We start from the raw sequence: 24,457 nt of genomic DNA on the forward strand, positions 1-24,457 counted from the left end.
TAAATTTGGTCATAGGGAATGTAATATAAAAATTAAAGTACGGTAATGGTACTTTTCAATAGTGATATAAAATACAGGGTGTTCCATTTAAAATTACTGAGAAAATAATGTACTTGCGTTTTGACTCACCCTGTATTTGATATAAAGAAAATTAGCAATATCGACCATTCTTGAAAATTTTGACAATACGTTAAAAAATTAATACGTTAATTAATAAACCATTGTTGTTTTGCTTATTTTTATTTATACAGATATTTTTATTTATATAAATTGGTTATAACTTTGTAAATACCCTGTGTAACATAACAATCCTTTATATTTTTGTGATGGAGAAGTTTACAGGATTTCGAATATAAAATAAAATATAGGGTGTTCCATTAAAAAAAAACATAAGTTAGGTCTGCCACTGTGTTATCGAACACCCTGTAACATTTTAACTAATTTTGTAATGTGAAGCTTAAAGGTGGCTAAAATTTTTGTTATTAACTTTTATTGCTATCTATTACTATAGCGGAGCTATTGAGCTTTACCCTACTAATCAATCACCCTGTATAGTAACCCCAATGTGTTTCGAGTATTTATTGTATTTTAATAGTTTGTTATTAAAATACATAAATAGCTTTCAATGCATCACCCATATACCTAGTTAGTGAAATAAAAAGTAGCGTTTGTAAATTTATGAACGCCTATGTATTTTAGGTCTCGAAGATTAAGGTTATGAGAATTTACTCTTCCTTACTTTTAAAGTACATTACGTATAATGTATAATATAACTATTTTTTTAGTTTATCTGATCCTGGATGAAGTTAGAACATATGTTAGCAAAGCAAAGAGATCGTGCTTTGTAATATGCACTGCAAAGTTAATAGGTCTCGTTTCAAAATAAACACTACATTATACTATAATTCAATGTGTGTATATGAATCTGTACCGTAACAGAGTCTCACCAGACTTGAGACTATTTTAATCCAGAGAAATGTATATTTATATATGTATAAGAGAACTGCGAAGGGAGGATAATAAATCAACTGCTTTTACTGCTAATACTGACAGGGTTTCAAAGAGCCGTTTAGTTTTCCTTTGAACGGTTTATAATAATTAGATAAGATAATATTATACGTATTCATTAGTAACTTCAGCCTGCAAAATTTTTATTATAAGAAGTAAAAGATTGGGAATATTTTCGAATATGATTTTCCATTTGATTTGAAAGCCTCTTTATTAACGAAAGAAAGAAGAATCCTTTAACTTTTTAAACATGTTTTTGTGCTTTAGCATCGCTTCGCAAATCCGGAAAAACAAAAATAATGATCGTAGACAAAATGGAAAAGCTGCCTACAAATGTTAGGAGACTACGAAGAACACATGTGGGATCGGACTACATGTTAGTCAGGGCCAAAATAAAGATGGAATTTTCAGATAAAAAGAGATGAAAAAGTCAGAGACAAAAACTGACGAGTTTAGACGAGGTTAGGTGCCGTCTTCTTAGCAAAGGTTGAGTTATTGTCAGTGACTATTTACCTTAAGGCTCATTACGTTGGAGTATTTTGCAAGCTTTCCATCTTTTCCTGCATATGGTTTGCTATATTCGGTTAAGAGACAAATGTTGTTTGCGAACTCACAAGTCTTCCAACTGGTTATGCAAGTTCCACCTAATACCTGTCACCAAATGAAGGAATATGTGGGCAGAAACTATACTACGTACCGCGTTTAACTTTTTTTTATTTATTTATTTATTGCTAATTTACAATCTACTTCAATACAGTAATAAGTAAATATGATGTATGTTCTTGGCTTGTGGCAGGTGTCGTCCATTGACGACTCTCTGGAATTTACCTAGCAGCTAGGTCTTCTGGCCAAAGTCTTTTCAGACGTCTGTCAACCAGTGGGGAGTTGAATAATTCGTCTATGAGATGGTTTGGGTGGTCTGCGCTGCGATTCATGTATCTTTTGGAGAGGTCAGCAATCACATCATTGATGAAGGGGATGTTGAGGCCTGCATGAAGGGTTTGGTTTGACACATACCATGGGGCTTTAGCTAACATACGAATAGTTTTTGACTGGAATGTCTGTAGTATTTTGGTGTTGGATGGTTTTCTACAGCCCCACAGCTCGATTCCGTATATCCACACTGGTTTGAGTATTGTTTTATAGATGGTCAGTTTGTTTTCTAATGAAAGTTGCGATCTTCTGTTGATTAGCCAGCTCATATTTTTAACTTTTAGGTCGAGGTGTCGTCGTTTGGCTGCAATATGTGATTTCCAAGTAAGTTTTTCGTCTAGATGAAGGCCCAGGTACTTTACTTCTGTTTTTATTGGTATATGTGAATTATTTAGGTGTAGTTGTGGACATCTAATTCTTCGATTTGTGAAATTTACTTGACAAGACTTATTTGTGTTGACGTTTAATTTCCATCATTTAAGCCAGTCTTCTGGTTCATTGAGATGATTTTGCAATTTGTTAAATGCTAATATTTCGTTGATGTCTGATGATAGTATACCAGTGTCATCCGCAAATGTTGCCATTAGTATATTTTCGCTAATAGGAATATCAGCAGTGAAGATTTGGTAAAGAAATGGGCCAAGTACACAGCCTTGAGGTACCTACTCCGGATTTTATTTGGTGGTAGTTGGATAGAGTACCTTCGTATTTAACTTGGAAGTATATGTCGGACTAGTAATGTAACGAATATTCGTATTCGCGAATATTCGCATATTTGCATTCGCATCCGCATTCGCGAAGTTTGTGCGAATGTTTTGCGAATATGAATATCAGAAAAAAAATCATTTGAAGATAATATTAGGTTAATAAAATCAAAATTTATTCACTTCTCAACTTTTTTTATTAAGAAAAGGTAACTTCTTAACCTCGAATAATCACATTATCAGCTTTCACTTTATTTTATTATTTGGTATTATGTGATAAAGATTAAGATTCAGATTGATTTACACCAAATACCAATTAACTTTTCATTACAAATTTAGGAAACATTACAAAAATAGAAACAAATTATTAAAAAACTGGACATTCGCATCCGCATTCGCGAATTTCGGTAGCAGATATTCGCATTCGTATCCGCGAATGTTCAAAAAATGACATTCGTTACATCACTATGGCGGACAAGTATGATTTAAGGAGGAGGTAGATTTGGTCAGTTAGCTGAGTTTTTATTTTAAAGAGAAGACCCTCGTGCCGCACTCTATCAAATTATGCTAGCTGTATATCGAGAAATGTTGATAGACAACGTTTAAACTTGAAGCTATTCGTCAACTCTTAAATGACGAAATAAGAAGAAGATTAAAATTATTGAAATTCAATATGATAATACAAACAGCAATAGGTACCTAGAGCCAATTAGAATTTCTTTGAAAAATGATGAATGTAAATGATGATGCTATATCCAATTCATAGAGAAAGACGTATTTTCCAAATCGAATACAACTTTATGGTTTCTGTTTTTACAGCATGTTACAACAGCCAATAAATAATAATGACTAATATTTTGATCCATAATAATTATAAAATTAACTTATTGTTGATTTGCTATATTAACTATAATTTTGGGATCAATACTCACCGGAGGGACCGCAGACGTTCGTATACAATTAGCGTCTCTTTGCAAAGACGATGACGTCGACTTTGCAAAGTAACAAGACACTTACTCAACACACACACTATTGTCCTTTTCATGATCATTTTTCAGTGCATAACAAATGATAGGAAAAAGGATAAGTCCGTGATAATACACATTTATGACATTTATTCTAACATGACATTTTAGTTAAATCTGACAGTTGTCACATTTTATTTTCAATTTAGAATAAAAACAAATCAAATGTGTTTCTTGCATTTATAAAATGGTATTTTCTTTGATTTGTATAGTCTTACAAATTATATTTGTAATATTATTATCTATTTAAAAAAAATTATTTTTTTATTATGGCGCCATCTATCGACAACTAGAATAACTAGAATAAATGTTATAAAAATGTCACCGACGAAATGTAATCACCGACGTGCCTTTTTTCTGTCACATACAATTTAATGCGTTAGAAAGAAATCGAAAAACTGTGACGCACTGAAAGATGATCATGAGAAATACTGTACACATTACTCCCCTGAGTTAGTGATAAGTTATACAATTACGTGGCTAAAGGTTCTAGTTCTAAACCAAGGCCAGCATCAGAGAAAAAAAAACTATAATTTACTATAAATACTAATGTAATAAGCCATTTTATTAGAGCAATATGCTGAGACATTTTTGATTACTTTTATCTATTAGGTACTCAAAAAGTCAAGTGAAAAACAAGTAAATAAACTGACATAATACACACACCGGCAAAATTAGCCGAACACCTTAAAAATGGGACATGTTTGATGTCTCGAATTTCCTAAACCACTGGTCCCATTTGAGTGATTCTTCTAGTATGTTATAGCCTTATTATTTAAGAATATCTTTGTAATAATACTGTTGCTATACAGGTAAATGTCATTTTATACCGGGTGTTACAATCATACTGTGTTTTTTTCTTAAAGTTTGCAACACCCTGTGGAATATTGTAGTATATCTAAAATATTAAAATTAATACTCGACTGTAGACTTAGGCTTTCTTAACATTTTCCTTTTTATTTCATTTACTTATGTGAGATAATAAAAAAGTTATGTGCGTTAACAGCTATCCATGTTTTTCATCAATAAATCCTCATAGTAGGGGAGGAAAGTATACTAAATTTGCAGTTACTCGAGCGTTATAGGGACCTATTGGCTTGTGAAGAGTATGTGCTAAAATCATAAAAAGGTTAAGTTAAGTTTTCCATAAAGTGGGGGTTCCATTCATCTTTTAGTTTAATTTTCCATTTGAAACAATCATTTTTCTCCGATTATAGCGCTATCTGAGTATCTATCCATAATTCGAAAAAATGTGTCAAATAAAAGTTGCTTATTTTTACGTAAAGAATCCAAATCTGCAATAAAAATTGGGGGCTCCTATTTAAGATTTTAAATTAAATCCCCCACCCCACCTCCGTGGGGGCTCGTGACACCCCACGGAGAGGGGTGGGGGTAAATTAAAAATTTTAAATACGAACTCTGCGATATTTCGCGAAATGAACATCAGATCGTAAAACTGCAAAATACACCTATTCAATATTTTTCAAAAATCTACCGAATGGCACCAAACACGACCCCCCACGGAGATGGGGTGGGGGGTTACTTTAAAATCTTAAATAGGAGCCCCCAATTTTTATTGCAGATTTGGATTATTGACGTAAAAATAAGCAACTTTTATTCGCAACATTTTTTCTAATTTTGGATAGATGGCGCTATAATCGGAAAAAACGATTGGTGGAAATGGAAAATTAAATTAAAAATGGAGAGTCCCACAGTTTATGGAAAACTTAAGTTAACATTTTTTGGTTTTAGCACCCACTCTTCACAGTCCAATAGGTCCCCATAACGCTCGAATAACTGCAAATTTAGCATACTTAAGCAAATTTAGTATACTCCCCTACTATGAGGATATATTGATAAAAAACATGGTTAGTCGTTAAAGCACATAACTTTGTTACTTTCCAACATAAGCAAATGAATCAAAAAAGAAAATGTTAAGAAAGCATGAGTCTACGATCGAGTTTTAATTTTAATATTTTATATATGCGCTAGAATATTCCACAGGGTGTTCCGAACTTTAAGAAAAAAAACACAGTATGATTGTAACACCCGGTATAAAATGACATTTACCTGTCTAGCAACAATATTATTACATCGATATTCTTAACTAATAAGGCTATAACATACAAAAAGAATCACTCAAATCGGACAAGAGGTTTAGGAAATTCGAGACATCAAACATGTCCCATTTTTAAGGTGTTCGGCTAATTTTGCCGGTGTGTGTATTATACACAAACAAAATTTAATTCAACCCATATTTAGTACATTATTTGACGGCTTTTGCTGTAAATTTTAAAGAGCCGTTTGGATTGACATGAAATTTGGCATACGCATAGCCAACATGTCAAAGAAAAAAAGTAATATTGTGCCGATGTGTGCTTTTGCCCTGGGGGTGACTTTCACCCCTTCTCGGGGGTGAAAAACATACGTTCAAAATAAGTCCGGAATTCGATAAACTGACTAATTCTAAGCAAATTTTAATCTATACAGTTTTTGAAGTTATACTTCTTTAGGCGCGATTGAGAGTAAAATTTCATAATACTGCGCGCATGCGCACACAGACAGTATGGCGTTTAGTTGCTAAATCTTTCAAGTTATGGTTCATTCCACCAACATACGTCTGTTTTGGATTATCGCGACAACGAATATTTCAGTGTGCAACATACGAAGTACGAAAGTAAATGGCTCTAACAATTATTCCAATAAACAGCAATGTAATTTGCAATTTATTTTCGTTCTTCATATTTTGCACAATAAAATATTCATTGTCGAAATAATCCAAAACAGACGTATATTCGTGGAATAAGGATATGTATAAATATATCAGTGCAAGAAAAGGTGTGAAAAGAATATATTAGTGTTTTTAGTAAATATATTTATTATAATTTTTGTGTCTTTGGATTTGTCTTCCTCAGGAGTAAGATGAGTACTATTAAAACAATTTAGTGTATATTTATTATACATCACCTTGTCTGTTTGTTTACTGTGAATTGTCATTAGGTACGTCCGAACCGATACAGACACAGTCCTCGTAGCGCATTAGATAGCATTCGGCTAGAGTTCGAGAATCGAGAGGTCTTGAGTTCGAATCCAGTGCAATCCTATACTTTTTTTTATTTTTTTGAAAGCGGTAAGCACGAAATTAGTTTGGTGTTTAAAAAAAATTAAAAGAAACTGTTTAAAGTATATTTATTTTTAAGAAATCATATAATAGAAGTATAACTTCTTACGTGCGTACAAAGTACACACACATTCTTTTTTTACTAAGTCAATACTGTTCGAGTTATTTGCGAGTGAATATGTTCATTTTTCAACAAAACAAATACCTACGTTTTTAGACAACTGTCCGCAAATAATTCAAAAAGTAAGTATTTTATCGAAAAAATCAATCTTAGCGAAAATATAGCTTTAGTATAGTATAGTTGATCCAAAAGATGGCATAACCCAGACATCCAAAGTGAAAGTTATCCTTCAACACCAAATTGTTCTATATGGTCCACACAATGTCCAGAAGAAAGTCACACCATTTTGAGCGTCGGGTTTGGGGGGAGAGGGGGGAGAAATCGGTAAATTCGTAGTTTTTTAAGTTTCTCGCCAATATTTCTAAAACTATGCGGTTTAGCATGAACAACCTTCTATACAAAATTGTTCTACATTAAATTTGAAATAAAAATGCCCTATGCATCATCTTTTCAAAATGAACGGTTCCAAAGTTACGGAGGTAATATAGTATAAATGGTCCAAAAAAAGGCCTAACCCAAACATCCAAAGTAAAAGTTTTCCTCCAACACCAAAATGTTCTATATGGTCCACATATTGTTCAGTAAAGTCACACCATTTTGAGCGTCCGGTTTGGGGGGGAGATGGGGGAGAAGTCGGTAAATTAGTAGTTTTTTTACGTTTTTCGTCAATATTTCTAAAACTATGCTTTAGCTTAAACAATGTTATATACAAGAATATTCTATGTGAAATTTAAAACAAAAAATGTTCTATACATAATTGTTATAAAATCAACGGTTCCAGAGTTACGGAGGGTGAAAAGTCGAGGTTTTCGATACTTTTTATATTTTTTGGGCAATATTTATGATATAACTATACCAAAAACCCAGACATCCAAAGTGAAAGTTATTCTCCAACACCAAATTGTTCTATATTATGGTCCACATAATGTTCAGAAAAAAGTCACACCATTTTTAGCGTCGGGTTTGGGGGGGGGGAGAGGGGGGAGAAATCGGTAAATATAAAAGTATCGAAAACCTCCACTTTTCACCATCCGTAACTCTGGAACTGTTGATTTTATAACAATTATGTATACAACCTATTTTGTTTTAAATTTTATATAGAATATTTTTCTATAGAACATTTCTTACGCCAAAGCACATTTTTAGAAATATTGACGAAAAACGTAAAAAAACTACTAATTTACCGACTTCTCCCCCATCTCCCCCCCAAACCGGACGCTCAAAATGGTGTGACTTTTTACTGAACAATATGTGGACCATATAGAACAATTTGGAGTTGAGGGAAAACTTTTACTTTGGATGTCTGGGTTAGGCCTTTTTTTGGACCAATTATACTATACTACCTCCGTAACTTTGGAACCGTTCATTTTAGAAGGGTTATGCATAGGACCTTTTTTATTTCAAATTTAATGTAGAACAATTTTGTGTAGAGGGTTGCTTATGCTAAACCGCTTAGTTTTAGAAATATTGACGAAAAACGTAAAAAACTACGAATTTGCAGATTTCTCCCCCCTCTCCAAACCCGACGCTCAAAATGGTGTGACTTTTTTCTGAACATTATGTGGACCATATAGAACAATTTGGTGTTGGAGGATAACTTTCACTTTGGATGTCTGGGTTTGGGTCGAACTATACCATACTACTTGTAAAAAAGTGAAAAAAATGGTGTATACATGAAGTCTCTAGACCTAGCAGAATCAAAGTTATAGCTAAAGAAAAATAGGTTCATATTCGCCAAATTTCAAATAAATATATTTTAACGTGAAATAACCAAAAAATGAAGCACTTTTTGAAAAAAACTCATTACAACTTTTTTAAAGAGTTTAAAAAGATTTATTTCTTTTTTCGTAAAAAAAGATTCTAGCATCAAACTTAAGCAAGTTACGCTCAAAATACAGTTAGCCCCTTTTGATTTGAAAAAAAAATCGGGAAAATCACCGCCTAATTAAAAACTAAATAAGATTAATCGTTACCGCTTCGGCTTCACAAATTGCTTTATTTATGTTGTGTTTATATTATGATCTGTAAGTTTCATCGATTCAATATGCTTATTTAAAAAAATGGTTTTAAAATAAAATTATTAAAATGTTTAATTAAAAAAAATGTTTTTTTTTCACAATAATTTAAAAATTATTAGTAATACCAAAAATATCAAAGAGTAATAAAATGTACGCTTTGCTTTTCTGAATATTTTGGATTTTTTTTCCTGTTGGACAAAAATTGGTTATGCTATGGCTGTTCAAAGTTTGGATACACTCGGGATTAGTGACTCGTTCAAGCCATTTTAACTACAGCCTTTTCGAAAATAAGCACTTTGAACCGATGAAACTTACAGATCATTTAATGTGAACTTGTCAAGCGGTAACGATTAATTTTATTTGGGATGCTAATTAGGGGGTGCTTTTCGCGATTCTTTTTACGAAAAAATAAAAGGGACCAACAATATTTTAGAGTACCTCACATATTTTTATTGTTAGAAGTTTTTTTGATAAACAAAAATAAACATTTTTTTAAACATTTTTAAAAAGTTGAAATGAGTGTTCCCCGAAAAGTGTTCCATTTTTTGGTTATTTCTCGATGAAATATTCGATTTGGAATTTGACGAATAAGAACCTACTTTTCATTAGCTACGACTTTGCTTCTACTGTATCTACAGACTTCATATAATATGCACCATTTTTGCAGTTTTTTATAAGCTAAGTACACTGCGCGTCATAGAAAACGGGCACCCTAAAAAATGGGTCATTTTTGATGTCGCGTATCTCCTTAACCTGTTGTCCGATTTAAGTGATTTTTGAATATATTATAGCCTTATTCTTTGTTAATATTCTTGTAATAATATTTTTGCTAAACAGGTAAATTTTCATTGTATACCGGGTGTACGAATCAAATTGTGTTTTTTTCTCAAAGTTTGCAACACCCTGTGGAATATTCTAGCCTTTATAAAATACTGAAATTAAATCCCGACTATAGCCTCAGGTTTTCTAAACATTCTGTTTTTTTATTCATTCTCTTATGTTGGATAATACAAAAGTTATGTACTTTAACAATTAGTCATGTTCTTCATCAGTATAGGTTGTTTGTAAATAAGTGCGATAAACTTTAAGGCACAACTCTGCATGAAAAAATAATGACCGTTTGCTTTATAAACTTATGTCCGTAAATTCTTCGTTTACGAGATACGGGATGTTGATTTTTTTTTACAAACTGACGATTTATTTTATTGCCCTAAAACCGGTTGAGATATGCAAATGAAATTTGGTAGGTTCTAAGAGATAGTTGTTGCGAATTTTTTGACTTGCAATCAAGAATTTTATATTCACTATTGGCGTGCATACGGGTAATATGACCGATCATATTACCCGTATGCACGCCAATGGTGAATATAAAATTCTAAATTGTTTGTTAAAAAATGTGCAATAACTACGTCAAATTTCATTTGCATATCTCAACCGGTTTTAAAGCAATAAATAAATCGTCAGTTTGTAAGAAAAAATTTAACATCCCGTATCTCGCAAATGAAGCATTTGGGGACATACAATTATAAAGTAAACTGTCATTATTTTTTACTGCAGAATTACCCCTTAGAGTTTGTCGCACTTGTTTAGAAACACCCTGTACTGAAAAGCTAATTGTTAAAGTACCTAACTTTTGTATTATCCAACATAAGCAAATGAATAAAAAAAACAGAATGTTGAAAAAACCTGAGGGTATAGATGGGTTTTAATTTCAGTATTTTATAAATGCTAGGATATTCCACAGGGTGTTGCGAACTTTGAGAAAAAAACACAGTTTGATTCGTACACCCGGTATACAATGAAAATTTACCTGTTTAGCAAAAATATTATTACAGGGATATTGACAAAGAATAAGGCTATAAGATATTCTAAAAATCACTTAAATCGGACAACAGGTTTAGGAGATACGCAACCTCAAAAATTACCAATTTTTTAGGGTGCCCGTTTTCTATGACGCGCAGTTTATATTTTTATTAAGAATATTTTTTTCGACAAAATACTTACTTTTTAAATTATTTGCGAAAAACCGTCTAAAAACGTGGTTATTTTGTTGAAAAATGAACATATTCACTCGCAAATAACTCGAAAAGTATTAACTTGGAGGAAAAACTCTGTAGAACAAAAGTTGCTTAGAATTAGTCAGTTTATCGAATTCCGAACTTATTTTGGACATATATTTTTTCACCCCCCGAGAAGGGGTGAAACTCACCTCCAGGACAAAAGCACACATCGGCAAAATATCACTTTTTTTCTTTGACTTATTAGCTATGTGTATGCCAAATTTCATGTAAATCCAAACGGTTCTTTAAAATTTAGAGGTTTTGCAAAATATTACCATTAAAGAACGTACTACTTTTACTACTTTTAGTTGACGAAAATAAATCACCCGTTGAGGTAAATACTACATTTACTACAATACTGCAAAACTGGTCTAAAAACTAAAATAGAAATATAAACTACAGTCGGAAAAATGAAAGAATACCCATGAACGAACATATAAAACACGCTGTATTTTCCTGTCACCGTGTCACAAAGAAAATTGTCCAGTACAAGTACATGTAACAATAATTATTACATGTACTTGCGCTGGCCAATTTTTTGTGTGACACGGTGACAGGAAAATACAGCGTGCTTTATATGTTCCTTCATGGGTATTCTTTAATTTTTCCGACTGTAGTTTTAATGAATGCTACTACACACTCAATTAGATGATTTCATAGTTTTAATAGTTTGAATGACGAGTATTAAACCGTTAAGTGCGTTAAGTTACCGTAGATAACTTCTCATGAAACAAGAGTTGAATCATTGAAATTTCCTCACCTGTTTAAAATGCAAGAGATTATGCAATCTTGCACACATTTCAAGGCAATCTTAGATGCAAACTCTCCGATTGTTGATGCTGACGTTAACATAAAATATTCTCTCAAAGACGCGAGGTGAAAAATAACGCAAATGATGATAAATTAGCATTTTTGTTGGAGAATTCAGTAAAAAGCAATTTTTAAATACCTGCTATTGTTAACGGCAACAGTAGAAAGAAGAAACACCATTTGAGAGCCTTAACGTGACACTTCCGCTGCTTGACTCCCATGCTACACATTCTTCTATAACAGTTTTAAAACTTCACAAAAACTATTCAAGATACCTCAAAACTAAAATTCATCGTTCGAAAACAAACTTGTAGATCACTAAACTCGTTATTTCTTACAACAATCACTTCAGAAACTTCGTTAAAAGTTTTAGATGACAATGACACCTGTAGATCAGCCGGATTTTACACAAAAACTGAGTAATAGCACGCTAGATCTTCCATAATTACACTAAATTTTCATATCACATTTTATGCTGACTCAAAAAACTGCAAAAACTAGTCAAACTTTCAACTTTGAGAGACTTTTTTCGTGTTTACGATCATTTCCAAGAGAGCGGACGCGTATAGAACCGAACACCGAAGATTGCCGTTCGGAAACCGTCCGCGAATGCAAGTTTTCTGAAGTGCATGTTGTCTGTTGAAAGTTTTGGCGCACGCGCTGAGGAGTTTCTCAGGTAGATACAACAAGCTTGATTAAATATTTGGGTGCAGTGGAGACATCTAACGAACAGGTAACTAAGGTAAAGGTTCGGGGATAGGTGCACGTGTATACGTCACAGAAGCGTGAGTTACGGCGGCAGGAGCGGACTTAAGATTTTTCGCGTGCATGAATAAATTATGTAAATAGTATGTATGTAATAATATGTATTCGCAAGTAAAATTATAAAATGGAAATGAGAATTCATTGATACATTCGCTGTAATTATATCTTACAATTGTTTTAGGTTCTATATTGGTAAAATAACAAACTTTTATTTATTATTATTTTATTTAAGAAAAAAATAGCCGATGTTAATAATTTTCGTCCCCAAAATGAAACCATTACCTAAATTTTATTAAAAATCTGAATCAAGAATCAGTTCGTTTATTGAAAAACCTTTAAAATGAGCTATGGAAAATGTTTTCAGTGCATTTATTTACTAATAAGCGTTAGATAGAGGTCAAAATTTTAAAATGAAATAAATTGTTAATAACTTTTGCAAAAATGATGTCACAAGTTAAATTTTGCTTCAAAAGGAGGTTTTATAATGGATAATATGTGATAAAACTTTTCAAAACGATTAATATTTGTTTATGCCAAATTTACAAAATTTAAAAATTTTGGTAATGCTATTAGACACAAAATAATAAAATAAGAAAGATGTAGAATTTAAATTAAAATGATGTTTATATGAAAAAAGAGGAGTTGTCTTTCAAATAGAATCATGAAATTAACGCAAAGTTATAGTTATTTTCCTAACAAGTGCAGAAAGTCATTCTTTTCCGCACGCGACTGCAGTTTGCCGAACGACGCGAAGCGGGAGTTCGGCAAGCAGTCGAGTGCGGAAAAGAGACTTTCTGCAAGAGTTAGGAACAATATTTTTTCTAAGAGTCTTTAAAAAATTACCAAATCTTAATCAATTAATTTAATTAATATGAAAATACATACACAAATTAATTCTTTGACAAGGTTGTCAAAACCAAACTTTCAATATAATTAGTTAGCATGACGACGATCTTGGTTTCCATGACGATGATTCAAAACGACTGTTATATATTATCTTAGTCCAGAGAAATCAGGGCCCGGATTACGTACACTCGATACGCATAGTATCCGCCATGTTTTACCGTAGCGCCTTATGGGAAAATATGGCGGATACGATTCGTATCGAGTGTTCGTAATCCGGGCCAAGGTTTTTCTTGTGACACATCCCCCTCCAGGCCGAAACCAAATTTTTTGAGTAGTATGGACATCTATATTAATAACCTATATGTTTCCTGCAGCCAATTTTGATGATATACATAGTTATAAACAAATGAAGATCGAAAAACGGTAAATTATCGCTTTTTTCGTCTATTACCAAAAAGTTAAGCACTTTAAACAAATTTGAGAGTAAGAAACTCATAAATCGTATAAAAAACTTCAATATGGCATTCGCTGAATATGTCCAACCTTATTGGTTGCTTAGAAAATTGCAAAATAAATCATAAATATTGAGTTTTTATAAATATTCGTAACTTAGGTAAAAATTAACTTAGAATCTTCTTATTGCGCGGAATGCCGAGACTTCTTGTACTTAAATTATATTTTAAATTTCAAAGCAATTGGTCAAATAGTTTAAAAGTTATTTAATTTATTTTTCCCAAATTCATTTTTTTTGCAACACTATAAGTCAGAAAATTATGAGGTTACAATAATACTTCGGACAGTTTATGAAAGAAGAACATTTATACTATTACCTTAATTAAAAATAAATGACAAAAAATAATTTTAAACAGTGTAAAATTATTTTGCAAAAACATGTCCATTTTTTGCTTACTTATAAACAATTAGAATAACTTTTTAACCGTTACCCGTAGAAAAATTATTTTTTCATATTTAGAAAGACTGAATTTTTATACACATTTAGAAAACAACTGTTCTAGGACATTTAGGGACAAAGTTAGCCCCCCCATTTTTTTAATTCACATGTTTTTGCAAAATTATTTTGGAATATCTATAATTATTTTTTGTCATTTTTTTTTAATTAAATTAATACTGTAAATTTTCTTCTTTCATAAACTATCCAAAATATTACTGTAACTTCATCATTTTCTGACTTACAGTGTTGCAAAAAAAAATTAATTTTGGATAAACAAATTAAATAACTTTTAAACTATTTGACCAATTGCTTTGGAGTTTAGGGAGTAATTTAAGCACCATAAGTCTTAGCATTCCATGTAATAAGAAGGTTCTAAGTTAATTTTTACATAACTTATGAATATTTATAAAAACTCAAAATTTATGATTTATTTGGCAATTTTCTAAGTAACCAATAAGGATAGACATATTCAGCGAACGCCATATTAAGTTTTTTATACGGTTTATGAGTTTATTACTCTCAAATTTGTTTAAAATGCCCAATTTTTTAGTAAGAGACGAAAAAAGCGAAAATTTACCGTTTTTTGATCTTCATTTGTTTATAACTATGTATATCATCAAAATCGGCTGCAGGAAACATATAGGTTATTATTATAGATGACCATATTACTCGAAAAATTTGGTTTCAGCCTGGAGGGGGATGTGTCACCAACACGATAGTTTTTTTCCTTATTTCTCTGAACTATCTACCGATTTGACTTTCGAATATTATGTCAAAATAATTTTATTTCATCGAATTGTCGCGTTAATTTCATTAAAACAGGAATACAATAAGATATATTTGAAATAAATTAGTAAATAATATCTAAATATTAGTTTATTGCATGTATTATAATTACTTTAAGGCCATATTAACGTATCTAAATTAACACGCGTGCGGAAAAGTAAAAACCGCGTGCGGAAAAGTAACACGCGTGCGGAAAAGTAACACGCGTGCGGAAAAGTGAAACTTTCTAAACTAAAATGCCTGCGCGAAAGTAGACATTTTTGCACGCTCGTAGAAAAAATAATTTTGAAGTAAGTATGTTTAAATAATAGTCCAGTTGTCAGATATTTTTTTTCTAAAAACGAGACGAACAAGACTCAAAAAAGGTGCAAAAAAAGAATGTGTGTGTACTTCTATTATATGTAATGCATATCTATTATATGTAATGCTCAGTAATGGGGAAACGACATGAGAGAGAGATATAGAATCTAACCTGATTTGCAGCAAAATTCATAGCTGCACTCTTTATACATACCTTTAAAATACATTTTGATTTTTCTCCATAGAACACTTTGATAAAATGATATCGAATTTTTACCGTCGAGTAGGGCTTCTGTCATATGTTGTATAATCCGTGTATATTAATATTATACACAAATTATACAACATATAACAGAAGGTCGAAACAAATGAGAGTCGATGACCCTGTTGATACAAACTTCATTAAAAAAAGAATTTGTGTGTACTTTGTACGCACGTAAGAAGTTATACTTCTATTATAATATAATTTCAACGAAATAAATATACCTACTTAACAGTTACAATACAAAAAATTAACAAAAATTACCAAAATGAATCAAAACTTAACAATGCCAAATATTAAAAAAAAAAGAAAAAAGTATGAATCGTCCGGGATTTGAACCCGCAATCTCGCGATTTTTTTATCTCTGGTCCAATGCTCTACCAACAAAAGGCCATCAAGCCGCATGCTAGTTACATTTCAGATATACATAATTATACATCACGGTGACAAGTGAAATATAAAAATAGATGTTTTATTATTTTACGCCCAAGGAAGACGAATCCAAAGACACAAAATTATAATAAAAAACCTTTTAAACCACCTTTTTCAAATTGCGCAAGTTGTATTATTAATATTAATGTTAATAAATGAAATATAAATATTTTGACGTTTCACAATTTGACAATTCACTTTTAACTGCAGTGTCTTAAAAATTTTAAAGCACTAGTGCCTTAAAGTAGCATTTTTAATGCTCCTATGGAATCCTAAAAATTGCATTTTTAACACGTTTGTAGAAAAATATATTTAAAAACACTAATATATTCTTTCCACACCTTTTCTGGACTGATACATACATAAATTAAAACATTTTGAAGTATAACTTCAAAAATATAATATGAAAACTATTTAAAAAGGCAGTATGACTATTAACTAACCTTTGTTGTTTCTCTTCCCACAAATTTTAAAAACGCAACAACCATACATAACCAAACCGTCAACCGTCCAAACCACAGCTGCGCTACAGCTGCCATATTGGATAATTTTTGACATGTCATTTGAACATCCAATCAGACCAAAGTTATAATGCGCATGCGCCGGGATCGTAGGTTTTAACATATAAAATTTCACCCTCATATCGCGCGTAAAGAAGTATAACTTCAAAAAATTGATTTCACGCGCGTAACTGACATTTAAAATCACTGGTCGCTTTCAAGCGTTGTTTCTGAGAGAATGTTTCATTCTACACACAAATTTCTAAAAAACATTTTTGTTTAAAAATATCTCAGCTACATTTCTTATCTGAAATATTTTTTGCTATGGCGGGCGTGCAGATTCATGGTAAATCGATGTTTTCCATTGTTACCCACTGAGAGGGGGGTTTTAGGGGTAAGTCCTGGGGTAGGATTGGCAAACTTTTTTGTATCTTTTTGGGGCCACAAAATTCTTTTTGTTCATTTTCAATTCAAATTTTTGGGGAACTTTTGGGGGGCAAAATTCAGCATGTTCGTATATGGTGCGTTTTAGAGGTTCAGTGACATATATCGTCTATCTGATGTCCGACTTAAAAGTTAATTATGCTTCCTTATCAGTATTTTTGAAGTTATACTTCTTTAGGCGAGATTGAGGTTGAGGGTGAATTTATATTGATCTGCGCGCATGCGCACACCGACAGTTTGGTATTAGTCTTTATACGGGCTCTGATTGGGTGTTGAAATGATCTGTCAATAATTGTTCAATATGGAGGTTATCGGTAAACAAAAATGTTGTAAGTATAATATATTAGTTTTTTATTGTTGTGAGGACAGAAATAAAATCAAATTTATAATTATAGTGACTTTTTAAATAGTTTTGAAAAGCCACAGGTACGTAATTCTAAATGTTTCAGTTGTATTCCAATAAAAAATTATCTTCATACCTATTTGGAAAATGTAAAAAAAATAATGTACTTACTGTACCTACTTGCTATGCTATACCCCTAGTAGGCAATGCTTTAATTTACATAATCTGATTACGAACAAACTTTCTACAAATATTCATCTAATGTATCGTTTTCTTACTGTATTTTAATTCGACAAAAACCAAACTAATAAAAATTCATATAAACAAAATGTCAAAAAGTTGTTCAGTTTGTGTATATTCCCACATGACGTATACGCGAATTGGTGCAGTTTGAAATCGCTTCGACTCTCGTACGGCGGGATACACCGGAAGTAGGTTCAAGCCCAATGCAAGTTATATCATTTTTTTATTTTTTTTATAGATTTTACGATTGTAAGTATATTATTATATAATTTTTTTCAGAAAATACGTATTTAATTAAAATTTTTGGCAACAATTATTGTTCAGAAATCATTTGTGGCATTTTTCAATGTGTTTGTGTGTGTTTTATTCTTTTATTTTTTTAATTTTTGGTATTCTTTTAATAAAAATTTTTGGAAAGTGGTAGAGAAACTGTTTAAAGTATATTGATTTCGTTGAAATCATATAATAGAAGTATAACTTCTTACGTACGTACAAAGTACACACATTCTTTTTTTAGCTGGGTAATAAATAAATTATACTTTTTTGTATTGCATTGCATATAGTTTGATTTTTTTTTTCAAAAATCTGATCTTTTTATCCTAATTTTAAAAAAGTTGGCCTACGGCCCTTTGGAACGATGTTAGCTCTTTATTTCAAAATTTCGACACAGATTTACGTATAAAAATCGTTATTTTCACCATTAAAATGTGAAAATCTTTAATTATCTATGTCTGTCTGTCCGTCCGTATAGGTACACCACCCCTGCTCTGTGATTAAGATTCGAAAATTTCTGCAGCGGAGTGCCGAAAGAATGTGGAGCTCAACAGGAAACGTATGTGTTTTATCAACTTCGAGAAGGCCTTTGACTGGGTCATCTGCCACGATAAACTGAAAGTGTCTTGCAACAGGTGGGAATCGATGAACAAAACCTCCTATAGTCCAATAAATGACCGTTTTGGAGTGTGATTTCCAGGGGTAACTCTGAATTGCATGAAAATTTTGATTTAGGTTCTACTTACCCTCCACTTCAAAGTTGAATTTGTGCCGTTGGTTGCTTTTATTTGGGGGGTGACATTTACCCCTTCTCGGGGGTGAAAAACGCGTGTTTAAAATAAGATCGGAAATAGATAAATTTACTTATTTTAAGCACCTTTTGTTCTATAAAGTTTTTTACGTAAGTCAATACTTTTCGAGTTATTCGCGATTTAAAATGTTAATTTTTCGACAAAAAAACTAGACCGTTTTTCCCAAGTAACTCAAAGATTAAATATTTTATCGAAAAAAAAAAATGTTTTTGGCAAAAGTGTAGCCTATAAAAAAACGAAAAAAATGGTGTACCAGTAAAGTCTACAAATTGAGTAGAAGCAAAGTTGTAGCTCATGAAAAATACGTTCTTATTCGTCTAATTCCAAATCGAATAATTCAACGCGAAATCACCCAAGAAAGAAGCGTTTTTCGGGAAAACCTTATTAACGTTTTTAAAGTATCGAAAAAAAGCTTATTATTTGTTTTTTACAAAAGTTTACAGCATCAAAAATAAACGAGTTACACTGAAAAAAAAAGTTGGCCCCTTTTTTGGTAAAAAAAATCGTGAAAACCTCCCTCTATTTAGCACCCTAAGAAATTAATCGTTTGGCTTTACCATCTATTTTAACTGTATGTGTATTGTTTATATGATCTGTAAGTTTTATTGGTTTGAAGTGCTCATTTTTGAAAACATTGGTTTTATTTTTTTTTTTTTTTTTTTTCCCATAATCATCATTACGATGATGATTATTACAATTACAATCTGGTCATACTTGACCAATGAGCAATTTTAATCTAACCTAAATTATTACTGTTCCTTAAAATTAAGAGCTTGCCCTATAGCGTCTCTTATCTAACCTAACAAGATAGTGCACTATTCTAGCATACACACTACCGCGCACAAGCACTATGCTCTGCTTTTCACTATCACCTATCACTTACACTAGTTCATAAGGTTTTGTCCTCTTCAGTCTTCTAACTTGCCCAGTAGTATCGAGGAGCTGGATTGCCTCAATATTCTCGTGCATGTGAAGTCGTTGCTCGTGACTTCCTGCCATCTTCTTGATGATTATTTCCACAGTTTCCATTCCTAGGTCCTTATGGAGATCACTGTTTGTAACATACCAAGGAGCATCTACAATATTTCTTAGTATTTTGTTCTGGAATCTTTGTATTACTGTTATATTACTTGGTCTAGTACACCCCCATAGTGGGCATCCATAAGTCCATACAGGTCTCAATATTTGTTTGTAAATTAGTAACTTATTATGCATCGACAGTGTGGAGTTTCTTCCAATTAGCCAATACATTTTTTTATATCTTATATTTAGTTCTTCCCTTTTTTTCTTAACGTGCACCTTCCAGCGTAGTTTTGCATCTAATGTTATACCCAAATACTTAGCAGTATCTGCATATGGTACTTGGATATTGCTGATTATAACTGGTATATATTGTATTTTTTTGTTGGTGAAATTAACATGGACAGATTTAGCTTCATTTAGCCTGATTCTCCATTTTTGTGTCCACTTATATATTTGGTTAACTGCTATTTGGACCTTGTTGGTCGCCTCTTCACTTGTCGTCCCTACTGCTTGAATAGCTGTATCATCAGCAAAGGTGGCAACTGTGTTGTTTTTCAGTACAGGTATATCACACGTGTATAGTAGGTATAGGACCGGACCCAACACACTGCCTTGTGGTACACCTGCTCTAATTTCTTTTAAGTCTGAAAAACAGTCTTCCTGCTTAATTCTAAAATGTCGTCCTTTTATGTATGACTGTAAAAGTTTTGAGTACTGTATAGGTAAAAAACATTTTAGTTTGTATGTTAAACCTTCATGCCAGACTTTATCAAAAGCCTGTGCAGCATCAAGAAATACAGTTGAACAGACTTTCTTTTCTTCTAGGGATCTTTCGATAATATTTGTGATTCTGTGCACCTGGTCAATTGTTGAATGCTTATTTCTAAATCCGAATTGATGTGTCGGTATCAAATTCCTTGCTTCAATAATTGGTTTTATTCGCTTAAGGAGCAGTTTCTCAAACAGCTTCGATATTACAGGAAGCAGAGATATCGGTCTGTATGACGAAACCTCATGTGCTGGTTTTCCCGGTTTAGGAATCATAATGACTTCCGCCATCTTCCATATCATTGGTACATATTTTAATCTGAATGCACCGTTAAAGAGGTTTGTTAATTTTACGATAGCTCTTCGGGGAAGATTTTTCAACAGCTCACCCGTAATTAGATCATAGCCCGGAGCTTTCTTCGGATTAATATTTTCCCTTATTTCTTCAAGTACTTCTTTTGGTGTAGTTAGCCGAATTTCTTCCTCTAATTGAACAGGTTCCTCCCATCTTTCTTCATCCCCTTGAGGTTCATTTGGTTTGAATGTATTTTCAAGATGTATGGCAAATAGCTCTGCTTTTTGTGCACCACTTCTGGCCCAGTTACCATTTTCTAGTTTAATAGGAGGAGAGTGCATAATAGGTCTTTTCAGTCTTTTAGTAGCTTTCCATAAGGAATAATCTGTACTACCGTCATCTGTTAGCTCCTGTAAGTAAGAATTAATCGAGTCATTCTTTAATTGTAGGATAGTTCTTTTGAGTTGTTGACTTGCACGATTTAGTTTAGTCTTATCTTGAGGAGACCTTGTTTGTTGCCAGATTCTTCTCAGTTTTCTTTTTTCAATTATCATGTTCCTTATTTCCTTTGGATAATTATTTCCTTTTACCCTAGGTTTCAGCGTAGGAGTGTTTTCCCATGCTGCTTGCTGGAATTGGTTTTATAGTAAAAAAAAAGTTTCTAAAAATTTTTGAAAAATTTCTTTTTTTCAAAATAACTTAAAAAGTATTAGTGATAAGAAAAATCTTAAAGAGTAAAAAAATGTAGGTTTTGCTATTATAAATATGCTAGTTTCATTTTATTTCTTCGTAAGACAAAAATTAATTAAGATATGGCTGTTCAAAATTTGCATACACTCGTGATTAGCGACCGATTCAAGCTTTCTCAATTATAACCCTTTCAAAAATAAACACTTTAAACCGGTAAGACTGACAGATCATATAAAAAATAGATAGGTAAGTAAATTGTTTGTAAAGCTGTATAGCGATTAATTTCATTTGGGGAGCTAAACACGGCGAGATTTTCATGATTTTTTACAAAAAAAGAAGAGGGCCAACTTTATTTTGAGCGTAACTCGCTTTATTTATAATGTTAAAACTTTTGTTAACAATTAAAACAAAGCTTTTTATAAACACTTTAAAAAAGTTTAAATGTGGTTTTCCCGAAAAGTGCTTAATTTTTCGGTGATGTCACCTTGAAATATTCGATTTGGAATTAGACGAATAAGAACGTATGTATTTTTCATGAGCTACAACTTTATTGTTTTTATTTGATTGACAGACTTTACTGATACATCATTTTTTTTGGGTTTTTTATAAGCTACACTTTTGCCAGGGATTTTTTTTGATAAATATTTACTTCTTGAGTTATTTGCGAAAAACCTGTCTAAAAACGTAGTTTTTTTGTCGAAAAATCAACATTTTCAATGGCAAATAACTCGAAAAGTATTGACTTACGTAAAAAACTCTATAGAACCAAAGTTGCTTAAAGTCAGCCAATTTATCAATTTCCGGTCTTATTTTGAACGTATGTTTTTCACCCCCGAGAACGGGTGACTGTCACCCCCCAAGTAAAAGCAACCAACGGCACAATTTCAACTTTGAAGTGTAGGGTAAGTAGAACCTAAATCCAAATTTTCATGCAATTCGGAGTTGCCCCTGAAAATTACACGGTATCGCCGAATTTCCCGTTCATTTACTGGGCTATTAATTATTATCAAAAATTTGTATTGGTATCAATGTGAAAACATACAAATTGGTCAGAACATGACAGAAGCAATAGAGATACGACGTCGAATGAGGCAAGGGTGTTTTTTATCGCCTCTACTTTTTAATATCTACTCCAAATTTATATTCAAAGAAGCCCGAATTAAGAGGCAGGCATTAAAATCAACGGTATTATAACAATCTCAAATACGACATGGTAGTCGACACAGTCACAGTAGGTAGTCACACAACATCTTCAGCAAACCCTCCTCAAAAACCCGACGTTTAGGTAGGATTTTTTCCGCCCAGAATTTTCGTAAATTCCAAAATTTATGCTTAACTTCTGAGTGGCTTTCCTTCTATAGACGTGGACTATAATTTCAGTGTTTTTCTAGATAAGCTTCTCCGCATCTGCAATAAGGCATTTCCTTTAATTCCTATTAAGTCAACACATCGGTGTTTTGGCTTTTAGCAAACCAAATGGAAAAAATTTAATAATAATAACTTACCGAGATTTTCTTCGTGTTGTTAAATGTTGAAGCACTATTTTCGGTGGCATTAAGGAAAATGAAGGATGGGATAAAAGAAGGGAACTTACCGAAAATATATTGTCTGGTATCGTCAATTTGTCTCACGGAAAACACACACAAAATCAAATTAAAATTGTCAAAGTGTACTATACGTTCCGACCGTATGTCTATTAACGACTGACTGACTTAACATAAAGGACAGAAGATTATGCTTACTTAGAACTGTGTTGCCAAGACGTTCCCGAATTAAATAAATGAAATATATATTCATATTGGCGCAAACATAGCCCCCGCCCTGAAAAACCCATTTTTCAGCCAAATCTGTATGCAATTTGTGCCGAAAACACAATAAAAAAAACTAGTTCCAAATAAATACTCAAAGGACCAGGCATAAATTAATATACCAAAATTTTCAGAGTTAATTACCGTAACTCAAAAAAAAAATAATCGAAAAAAATAAATAAATTCTAATGAAAAATACCTATAACTATATACAAAAGATATTACTGTAAATTTATTGATTCGGAAGAGGGCATAACTTCAAAACTGGTCGTGTAAATGTCCCTTTCGAAGTTTTTACAGTAACATTTCTAACAACTCCGTCTTTACCCGGATGAACCTCAGTAACAATGGCCAACGGCCAACAAAGTGTAGGTACATTGTCTACCTTTAAAATAACAACCGTTCCGATTTTAACATTAGGCAAATCTATATTCCATTTTTCTCTAGTTTGTAAGGTAGTCAAATATTCCAAACGCCACCTTTTCCAGAAATCTTGCACCATTCGATCGATTAACTGGAACCTATCTAACCGGTTTATATTTAAATCTGTTAAATCGTCGGCCGGCAAACTTCCTAACGGTGTTAAATTTAAAAAATGTGATGGAGTTAATACCGATATTTGAGATGAATCAGTTGGTCGACGACAAAGAGGTCTCGAATTTAAGATTGCCTCTATTTGAATTAATAGAGTATTTAACTCTTCATATGTTAACAACTGATCCCCTATGACCTTATAGAGATGCGACTTAGCGCTCTTTACATTACTTTCCCAAAGACCCCCGTGACTCGGACTTTGTGGACTTATAAATTTCCATTCCACACCGTTCAAATTTAATTCACATAACAGTGCATTTTGATATTCTTCCGAACTAGCAAACCGATTAATTTCACTTAAAACCGTTTTCGCACAAACAAAAGATGATCCCTGATCAGAATACAAAACCTTGCATGGGCCCCTTCTTGCTAAAAGTCTTTTAAATGCTTGCATAAAATGTGGTGTGCTTAAAGAACTCACCAATTCTAAATGAACCGCTTTTGTGCTTAAACAAACCGCTAATAAACAATACGATTTATGAACCGCCGCATTACGTTTTTTACCTAATGTAATATTTATT

The 24,457-nt window shown here is 32.3% G+C and overlaps 1 protein-coding gene across 1 annotated transcript in view; it reads right to left on the reverse strand.

Moving 5' to 3' along the window:
- Positions 1–12,420, reverse strand: part of LOC114326926 (protein sidekick) — a 1,222,968-nt gene extending 1,210,548 nt beyond the window's left edge. The window contains exon 1 of the mRNA XM_050652287.1: positions 11,940–12,420. Within this exon, the coding sequence (XP_050508244.1) occupies positions 11,940–12,030 (91 nt within the window). The 5' untranslated portion in view covers positions 12,031–12,420. The remainder of the gene's footprint in view (positions 1–11,939) is intronic.
- Positions 12,421–24,457: the final 12,037 nt, after the last annotated feature.

This window comes from Diabrotica virgifera, chromosome 5 (genome assembly GCF_917563875.1).
Source record: "Diabrotica virgifera virgifera chromosome 5, PGI_DIABVI_V3a".
Lineage (NCBI taxonomy): Eukaryota > Metazoa > Arthropoda > Insecta > Coleoptera > Chrysomelidae > Diabrotica > Diabrotica virgifera.